At 40.0% G+C, this 10,756-nt stretch overlaps 1 protein-coding gene across 2 annotated transcripts in view; it reads right to left on the bottom strand.

The window, feature by feature from the left end:
• Positions 1-4,273: 4,273 nt before the first annotated feature.
• Positions 4,274-10,756, bottom strand: part of ryk (receptor like tyrosine kinase) — a 40,739-nt gene continuing 34,256 nt past the window's right edge. For both annotated transcript variants that reach the window (XM_014974709.2, XM_014974716.2), the window contains 4 exons: positions 10,406-10,515; positions 10,144-10,303; positions 8,697-8,833; positions 4,274-5,283 (listed from right to left, as the gene is read on the bottom strand). In XM_014974709.2, coding sequence (XP_014830195.2) covers positions 5,172-5,283; positions 8,697-8,833; positions 10,144-10,303; positions 10,406-10,515 — 519 coding nt within the window. In that variant the 3' untranslated portion in view covers positions 4,274-5,171. The remainder of the gene's footprint in view (positions 5,284-8,696; positions 8,834-10,143; positions 10,304-10,405; positions 10,516-10,756) is intronic.

The raw sequence follows: 10,756 nt of genomic DNA, 5'->3' as shown, positions 1-10,756 counted from the left end.
CACAACATGATTTTGAAGCTGTGGTGGCTATGGTAAATGACACGTGACTTTGTAACCTTTCCTCAAAGCTTCTTAAAACCAAGAGTTAACAGATTTTTACCTTGGGCCAATGAAAATGCCTCTGTCAGTCCCTTCCAGCAACAACATTCATTGTGTTTCAAAACACTGAGATTTTCTGATTTCATCTTTTCAATCAACTGTTCCAAAACATCTTGCAGGAGTGCAGGTAAGGAGTCCTGAACACAAAAGAAATCACAGAGTCATGTTTGGTCTGGTTTCAGATTTTCCAGAAACACACACAAAAAAAAATTCTTTGTGTGGTAAGTAAAGCGCACACATCTTAAGTTGTAATTTATGTTTTGTGCCCTACCTTCTGGAACCATCAAATTATTATATGTAAAAATGTATCTATATGTCGATATCCACTTATTGTTGCAGGGAAGCTGGTGATTGGACATCACCGGACGAAGTCCAACCAGGACAGGTCTCTGGTTCATCATAGGACAACACTGAGACACACAGTGTTGTCCTATGATGAGCACACACACGCGCACACTGAAACTGAAGGGGAATTTAGAGAGCGCAAATAAACCAACAAGCATGTTTTTGGACAGATGAACCCCTGGAACATCTTGCTAGCAGCTGTGCACCCAATTTATGAAAAACACAAATATAATAAATATTTCAGATTTAACACTTATTTCCCTGAATCAAAACAGTGATAGAATAAGGACTAGGATAATTAACAACATTTTCTCATCATATACATCAACATCACTAACCAAACTAGTCTCTGCTTTTGGTACGATTTAGGTGTCTTCTTGGTAAAAGTAATGTGGCTGTAAAGCACTTTATATTACAGTCATTCACACACTGACAGGTGATCTGAACAGATCCAGCTCCGACTTTCAGTCTGGAGTCCAATCTTGCCGACATCCGTTCTGTGAAAAACAGATATTAAACAGATGGGCCTTATTAATCAGAAAAACATATTAAACAACTAAATAGTAATTCAATGATTCACTTGTGAAAAAAATGCTGACACTTGTCACGATAAATTAATCTGGACGATAAATTGTTCTCGAAATTACTGTGATAAACGATAATATTGTTGTTTGGAGACTGTTTTAAAGTAATATATTGATAACGGCATAATAATGCAAGTTTGCTCTCAAAGACAAATGAAGCATAATTTTGTACAGAACACTTAACACAAAAAATGGACGACAATTTAAATATCTCAAAAACACACAAAAAAAAAACAACTACCAAAACCGAAAAAAAGGGAAAATAAAACCACACACAACCAAAACCATTAATAAAATGGATTATGTAATGTCCTTAAACAAAGCTGACCTTCAAAAATATTAAATAATTCTGACGTTCAAATTTTTGCTCAAATATATACATAAGAAAAAAAGAAAACAAATTTCACGCTGGTGAAATTTTGTGGTTATAGTTACTAACTGTATTCTTATCCATTTATTTAAGCGAAGACACTTTCCATTATAAAGAAGATAATTGTCTTGTAGGGTTAAATTTGATGCGTTGGTCTGTGATTCATCAGCATCTGATACAATAAAGACTTTATATCCACGATGGTGAATAAAGTAAGTAAAGCTTAAAATGGATTTAGACCCAACAACGTTTATTTTTTTAAGGCAAATTGAGTCTGGAAATGCAGAATGTTCAAACATTTCTCTGTCAATAAACATGAAAAGACATCCCTGGATGGACTTAGTCAGAAGAGAGATTTAGTGAGAAAGGAGACTTAGTGAGAAAAACCTCAAACCTTTAAACATTTCTCGAAACCAAAGCTGTGCAAAGTCTCCAGCGGTGTGACGACACAGCCGTCTGGTGCAGACAACTTCCAGTTACCCAATGCAGGTTGTGGTTTTTTTTTTCTTGGCTTATCATGACTGCTGGTGTTGTTGGGGAAACTGTAAGAAGAAAAAAAGCAACAAAAAAAAAGCAAAAAAAAAAAAAAAAAGCTGACAAAACCGAAACTTGAATATGACAACACCAACACTCAGCTGGATGTCAGGGCTGCTTTTCAATTTGATGACCGCATTCAATTCTCTTCCACAAACTGAGCAGTTTTAAAGTTATTTTGTTCTAATTGAACACGAAGCAGCTCAAAAGTCTGTCCTTTAAATGAGTGCAGAGAAAGAATCTGACGTTAATAAACAGATGCTTTGTGCAAAATCAGTGGTGCAAAACCTACTGATTCCCATAGCAACCACTGGAAAAATACAATTTTATTAGCTTATACTTTTCTTTCTTTTCACGTTTTATTTGAAATCAACGGTTTCATGTTTCCTATATGATGTGAAATTATGGCAAAATTTTCTCTATTATTCTAAGATTGGAAAAACAAGAGATCATTTTAATAAGGCAGATGTGTCAAAACAAACAGAATATCTGCCATTAAAATCAGATTAAATCAGACAATGTCATCCTTGGACTCAGTCTAAAGTATTTCTATTAGATAAATGCCACAAAAATGAAAGATTACGTTGTCTTTATTTTTACTTTCTTCATATTCTGAAGTTTGCATCCAGTCAGATTACTCTGTCTTTAGACAATTTGGGAAAGCCCGTATGATGATGTCAAAACTTTGGAAGCTTCTGATAGGTGTTTTTTTTTCACTGATAGGTTAACACAAAATTTAAGTTTAAAGGAGGAACACCTTAGACACACTACTTCCGTTTGTGAAATCATGGGGAAATCTAAAGAAATATCAGCAAGAGAACTGCTGACCTCCATAGGTCAGCAGTTCTCTAGACTTTTGAAGGCGCTACGTTCATCTGTTATTGATTATTCGAGAACCAATAACAATAATAAGCCAGATTATAGTCTGAGCATACACACATGGATAAAGAGCTCAATTTTTGAAGACAAGTCCTGTTTGTTCAAGACAATTTCTAATTGCTTGGCTAATATGACCGTGATTACATTTTGGGGGGAAAAAGGGAAGAAGCATGCAAATTCAAAAACGCCGTCCCGACTGAAATACGGGGGTGGCAGCATAATGTTGCGGGGCCGTGTTACTGCAGGAGGAACTGGTGCACTTCATGAAATAGATGACATCACAAGGAAGGAACTTCATGTGGAAATATTGAAGCAGCATCTACAGACATCAGACAGGAAGCACAAATGTTTCTTCAAATGGACAGAGACCCTGAGCATGCAGCCGTTACAAAGTAGCTTAACGACAAAGTTAGTGTTTTGGTGTGGCCATCGCAAACTCATGATCTTATTTAGAGAGAGATTTTGTAGGCAGATCTGAAGATGTGTGTGCATGTGTGTGTGTGTGAGCAAGGTGGCCTACAAACCTGACCCAGTTCCACCGGTTCTGTCAGGGAGAATGGACCAGAACTCCTGTCAGCTGTTGGGAGAAACTTGAGGAGAGAAATACAAAGCATTCGAGCCAAGTCATAAAGTTTAAAAGGCAAGTTCTGATTCTGAAGGTATTAATAAATAAATGTGATATGTTCTCTCTCATTAGTTGTGATGTTTAGCAAATAGAAATTCTGGTGATTCTAACAACTAAAACCAGAGAGGTTTGGTCCAACTTAACTTCAGAGAGAGAAGCTAGCTTTGACCGCCTCGTTTACTCTCAACCGAGTAAGGAAATAGTACGGTTTCCAAATAGTAAGGAAATGGAAAAAACTTCTAATAAATCTCATTATTCTGCCATATAGCAAAACAAAAATAATGTCTGCAATGTTGACGTAAAACTTCAGTGCAATTCTTCAGAGTGTGTACGAACATCTGGTTTCAGATTTAAATGCCAACCGGCAGAAAATTTATTTTTCCGTTTTTACATATTCACGTAAACATGACTGAACTCTGTTAGCGATTTGATTTGAACCGTATGCTTGTGAACAGATGAGACCAAAATTAGGGATGCACCGATCCCCAATTTTGGGGTCGGAGATATCAGTACCTCCGATACACATATCTGAGGTTTAGTATCGGCCGATACTGATCTGATACAGCAAAACAGCTGAATTTATTTAAAACTTTCTTCTTTAAACACAGACATAAAAGCCCTGAATGACAAATTTAGTTGACAACTCTGCACCAGTGCAGCACACTGAAATACACCAACAGCTTCACAATCTTGGTCAAATATGTAAAAACAACTTTAATTTGTTCAGTCGGTGCAATTAGGAGTAGAACAGCCAATGTAAAATAAATTAGCCTTTTGCGAAGGAGTATGAAGGATGTGTTTGGAAAAATAAAAAGAGGAACAAACTGAATCACACTGTTTTTAAAAGATCCCATTTTATTTGTGGATATGAATTTGGGAAGCAGTTTACAACCTTATCTCGACATGCAGTGACCATAAAAACACATCACGAAGATGCTAAAAGGTGGAAGGATACAACGAGAGCACGCTGGTTGGCAGTCGTGTGTTTTTTCACAGTGATTGATAACACAAATGTTTCGACAAATCACTCAGAAAATTCTGGCTGGGGCTGGTTCTGACACAGAACAATCAAGCTTACACAGAAAAAAAACAGAAATCAAATGTACAAATAAAGGAAGGAGAGGGGGATCCAATCCAAACCGAGTCAAATTCTGTGTGGAGCTTTGCTGCGGTTCCGTCCACAGAGCAGCCATAAAAATCAGAGCGTTGGCACGGTTACGCGGCAGTTCATCCAGAGGAAGCGCTGTACCATTTGAAGAGCTCTCACAAATATCACAACACACACAATAAGTGTGTGTGCCGTTTCCAGGTTGCCTCTCGTACCGAGCCAGAGCGAATCCAAACGTCTGGGTCAACACCAGCTGTACCGACTGGGCATTTAAAGTCTACTATTCAGAACAAATTCACAATTTTCATGGCTTTGCTGCGTTACAATTCATCACTGTCCTGTAAAAAGTTGCCCCGTCGCCAGTAAATGTTGATGAGTCACACAGGAGGAGGACATGCTTCCATTGTTCCAGTCCTCTGGGGGGGGAAGAAGGAGATGCTTTGAAAGCAACCGCATGGATCTTATTTCCTTTTTTTTTTAGTCCTCTATGTTGTAAAAAGGTAATTAAACAGATAAAAAAAACTGTACAAAGTAAAAGAGTCTCTGATAAGGCACATTTTTCATGAGTCCTTTAGAGTTTTTTTTTTCTTCTCTTTCCAGCTTTCGTTTACACGAACATGCCCGTTTTTACACGTAGGCACCCAGCGCGGCGTGAAACTCTGTGAGGCACTGAACGAGCTGCTGAAACTTTGGCCTCTCCTCTGGATCCAGAGCCCAGCAACAAGCCATGACGGCAAACCTGCCAAATGAGAGAGAGGAGGGACAAAAGCAAAAAAAACAAAAAACACACAGTTCAGGCAAACGCATACACAAAACATCGCTAAGGAGAACGCTTCCTGTGAGTACAGGTTGGCAGCCATTGTTTTGGAAGAAACGGCATCTAAGAAATGTTGATTATGAGCGCTAATAATCTAGAAAATAAAGTTACAAAAAGTGGAAGTCGTGACACTGGACGGATTTCTGCTGGGTCAAACCAAAGTGTGGGAGTTATCCTACGACAAAAGCTGCATTTACATTGTAAACATGCGCAAAACTTTGATGAAAAAACAATTTTACTATTGCAGTGTTTCCATGAAATAAACAATTAAACTCACAAACCAACTTTATTCTGAACCGTCACTGTAACAATTAACACTAACATTTTTGCCTAAACAAGCTGCAGGTCCAAGACTTTCTGGGTGTTCGTCTGTCTGCCAGGCACATTTAAAGACTGGCATTGTTGCCCATTTTTGCTTTGCAGATTTTCATTTGGATTTAAGTCTGGACCATTCTTTGACTGTATGTTTAAAATATATCTGCTGGAAGATAAACCTGCGCCTCGGTTTCAGGTTTTTGCAGCTTCCGACAGTTTTCCCCTCAGAGTTTCTCTGTATTTATCTCCATCCATGGCCCCTCCCTGCCCACCTCTTGAGGACGCCACTGCTGGGACCTGCTTCCACGTGTTTGCAGTTTGCCCTCGTGTTACCATGTGCTTCTTAGAGCTTTGCTAGATTAGCAGCAATTAAAAAAAAAACAAAAAAACAATTTTAATCTTTAAGATACTTTATTAAACATTTTTCTACTTTAGAAATATTTGCAAGAAATTTTGCCATTTTTATTCTTTAAAAGACCTAAGTAACTCCATTTTTGTCACTAGTGTATCGAACACGGACCATAACTTGACATCAAGTAAATCTGAGGAAGCAGTGTAATAGAACTAATGAACACTGCAGGTTGGAGTTTGCATAACTTTAATCCAATGTTTTTCACCATTTTTGTGGAAAATTTCACACATGTATGTGCACAAAAAATTGTGGAATTATGAAAAAAAATTTGAAGGGTCCAACTAGCAGAATTTTAAGAGTTTGTTCCATTGGATTTCATTTGAAGCAAAGAGGGCAAAACACAAATGTAGGCCACACTTTGGTTAGAGTTTAAAAAATAAAAAATATGTCCAAACATATATATTTTCCTTCCAGCTCACAGTTGTGCATGACTTTGTGTTTGTCTATCCAGTAAAATCCAAATCACATCCATTGAGGTTTGTGGTTGTGACGTGACGCCTGTGAACAGGCTGCAGGGGTGTGAACGCTCATCAAGGCACTGAGTTTGAGCGCTTCCTTGTTCTGGCCAATCATCAAGCTTGTCTTTCCTGGTGGCTAGCGACTAGGCACCAGGAAATTTTTCAGCTGATTTTCAGCTGAGAAAAACTCTCGTTCTCATCCATGAGTGTGAAGCCGGTGACCTCGCCGCAGTCTCAGTATTGAGGAAACAGCCCATAAATAACAATGCAGCGGTGGGCACCGGCTGCTCCCTGTGCTCGACAGTTGCAGGATGTTGATAAGGTTCGCATCGCCCTGCGCTGGCAGCGGCTGAGCGCCTCAGTTTAATTCGGCCCCGCTGTGACATAAACAGCGTTTGATCAGCAGCACGCTTCTTTTGTCGAAAGCTTGTAAGAACAAGCCCGGCTGCAGCTGAACACACACACGCTTCGCTGCAGGTGTCAGCTAACTGACGGTTATGAGTTTATGGCGGTTCCTCGTCCTGAAGGAACCCATCGGTAGCTTCACGTTGTCTTTGACTGAAATTTGTTTTTGTGACTGGCTGGCATCTTTCACAAAGTATGATACATCTGACAACAGTTCGTGGAACTATTTATTGCCCAAGACATGTTTGGCTTATTGACGTTGCTGATGTGACAATTAGACAGGTCATCACCGAGGAGCCGGTGTATCGTGAGGATCTGCGTAATAATGCGCCTGAGTTGGCCCAGGCCTGTTGAGATACGGCACGCAGCAAACCTCTGAACGTTTCCTGGGGAATCTGGCACCATGCTGTCAATCCTTTGAGATTTAAACTGGGACCAGCATGAATCAGAGCCGTTTGTCCAGAACATCACACATAAGCTCAACTGGACAGAGACGGAGGGTTGAAAGGGGCAGTATTATGTGTTTTCCAGGCACATAGTGCCATTTTATAACACAATATAATAACTATGTTGACTTAAGCTGTTAAAAATGCTATATAAATGAAATATGACTTAAAAATATTAAATAAAGGAAGAATAAAGTGTGAAAAACTAAAAAGATGTGTGTGGTTGGGGGTTAATTGATTATTTTCATGACCTCTGTTCATTCAGATGGTCATTTTGAGCAAACAATATGACCAGATTTAAAAGCAGCAGCACAAGCGAGTTCGGTGTATTAGCAGAGCTAGCTAACAACTGATGATGTCATCTGGGACACATTACTGTGGAATATTATATTGAGTTGTTAGAATGTCATAAAAGTCATGAAGCTGTCAAGCAGCCACTCTTTAGTCAGAGGCTTCGACAGATTAGTTGCAACACTGACTGCTAGAGAGATACTTCCTGCCCCAAGCATCACCATCCACAACAGCTGAAGATCATTTGAGTTACAACATTTAATTTTCCTTTTTGATAAATAAAGAATTTCTGAACTGAATTAAATGTTGTGAATATCTGAATGAACCAGTTTTATACCAGAAAAAGTCCTAAATAACAGATAGTTACATAAACAGTGCTTTTAAAGCAAATGGAGGTGCTTTTAGTTTAGTTTATTTACATTCCTGCCTCAGATTTTCTATTCGAAAATATTTAAGAATATTAATATTAAGAGCTTCATTTTATTTGAGTCATGCTGGAGAGGGTACTTTAAACATACTTTGCATTTTGGTTAATGTATGAAACATAAAAGATTTTCTAGGTGAACTGTCAAAATAGACTTTCAAACAACCAAGTACACTCCCTGTGTTTGTCTAGATGCTCCCTAGATTTAAAATTGATTCAGAGCCATTTTCACCTTTCACATGACGTAAATCCTGCTCAGATAAAGTTTGAGTAAAAAACAAACAGATTGTCAGGAGGACAGAGCAAAGGGAAATAAAGTCCATTAAACAAAAATCTTTTTTGTTGAACTTGCTTTTGATTCAACATTCAGTTCCATTGGCTTTCTAGAAATTGACTTGTCAGCGTTGTTTGGAAAAGTTCTCCAAACCAATCAGATTATCCACACACTTGGAGATTTAGTTCTGGACTGTCCCAAAGCCCCTCATTGTCCTCCCATCAATTCATTATTTTGTTGATTTTCTAAGGTGCAGAGTTTCCCTATAAAACCTCAGTTAACGAATCGATCGATCAATTTATCAACTCACAGTTCGTCTGGACAGTTGATGGGCTGTGCTATTCTGTAGCCGTCCTTTAGGTAGGCCGACATCTCGAAAGGGTCGATGTCGACGTAGGGGGTCTGGCCCAACGTCATGAGCTCCCACAGCGTCACTCCGAAGGCCCACTGCGAACACACAGAGCATGATTACATAACCGCTCAGCTCCAGTCAACACAAGTTGTCGGCCTCCATATGTTTTCACTTTACAGGATAAACATCATCGCCATTTGTTTAATGGACGCGGAAAACCGGCGGTGCCCTCTTGTGTTTTGAAATAAGAGGGCATGAACAATGTGAGGAAATTATGTCAAAAATGTCCTTGGAATATAAATCACCACAGCGAGTTTTTGTTGAGGGACAGAAAGTTTAAACTGCAGGGCGGCTGTTGTGAGAAGGGACACAGAGTGATCAGGCTACTGTTGCTTCTCGTGCTGAGCTTTTCAGAGACTAAAAGTAAAAAATGTTCATCAAAACAAACTTGCACTCACTTCATTAGTGATTGTGGGTTATATTTGATTTAGTGATTCTTTTCAGGACCAGAAGCCCAGATCTAACTGGTTGGCTTTAATTAGGCTGATTGAGTGAGCTCAATAAAACTAATCAGACAGTAGCTCCTGGAACTGAGGAAATACTGTCTTTCAGGCTGCAGTTGTTTTTTTTTTTTTTTTTCATTAACATGGCCTTTATGGTTAACACCCAGGGTGATATGGCCTACAGGGGCGGCAAAAAAACTGAATCGTTTTCTTTCAATGTGTCGAAAAATATTGCTGTACACTTACTAATGAACACGTCCTTTTTCTGAACTGGTCTACACCATGTACCCAAAAAAAAGTCAAGTTGTACAAGATGGTTTGTACCCCTCGAGAGTGAAATGATGATGTACACGATAAAGCCTGCTCTTATTCACTGCTTACGGCCACTGCAAACATTTCCAGCAAGTTCTTAGCAGTGTGGCAGTAACTCTCTCATCACATCCATCTTCCAATGTGGTGTGTGAAACCCAGTGGTGTAAAGGTACAGAGTATGTACTGGATGTGTGTAACAGTGATGCACAGAGACTTGTAAGGACTTCCCCAGACGCTTAGCTGCTTGGTAATGCCGGGCCTCTATAAACTGTAAGCGTCATGGAGCAGCATGACCATAAGAGGAATGTTGAAGGATGGAAGTGAGCAACTGGCTGGAGTGAAAGTCTCTGTGGATCTGCTAAGTGTTGCTGCTTGCCATCTTTAAACAGGAAGGAGAAGAGCACCAGAAACACAAAGTGGGCTTTTCTGTGCCTCCCTTCCCCTTTTTAAAACTATGAGCATCTGTTAAAAGAATGCCCAGAACACAATTGATCCCGTTTCCTGGATGGGTCCTCTCAGCCTCGCGCTTCTTGTAAATAAACTAAAACCCTCGGGATGGGAAACGCCGTACCTGCCGGTGGATTTCTTACCACGTCACTGGCGCTGGAAAAGTCGTTGTTGAGCAGGCTTTCCAGGGCCATCCAGCGGACGGGACGGTTCTCGTTGTCCCCCAGGCAGTGGTAATCCATCGGAAATAGATCCCGAGCGAGGGCGTTGTCCGTGATCTTCACTTGCATGTTGTCGTCAATGCTGTCAGGGGGCAAGAAAGGGAGGGCTTAGGCATTCCCGGACCCAAAAAATAACTTAACTGGAGCATGATGGGAATCAGGAAGGACAATTGTTGCCACTTACACGCAGTTCCGAGCAGCGAGGTCTTTGTGGATGACCTCCCTGCGAGCCAGGTAGCTCATTCCGCATGCGATCTGGATGGCCATGTAGACCAGGTCCTGCTGAGAGATGGCCTGACAGGAAATGGGAGAAGCGCAGAGTGAAAACGAGCAGATGAGAGGGAGATGAAGGAACACAAGAGGGAGAACGGAGCACAGCTGATGGGACTTTAATGTGGTGGAACATATGATGTGTATTGAACTTCCTGCGTTTCCTTTGTAATGGGTCAAAGATGAGCGCTACATGCCTGCTGACTACTTCTGTTAAAAGCTCAAAATGTTTCAAAAGCTCAAAATGTTTCAAAAGCATGTCTCA

The sequence above is a fragment of the Poecilia mexicana genome, unplaced genomic scaffold (assembly GCF_051168715.1).
Source record: "Poecilia mexicana isolate PSO_F unplaced genomic scaffold, ASM5116871v1 scaffold_4, whole genome shotgun sequence".
Lineage (NCBI taxonomy): Eukaryota > Metazoa > Chordata > Actinopteri > Cyprinodontiformes > Poeciliidae > Poecilia > Poecilia mexicana.
Note: the sequence above shows the minus strand (reverse complement) of the source record. Positions and strands in the feature narration are given on the sequence as shown.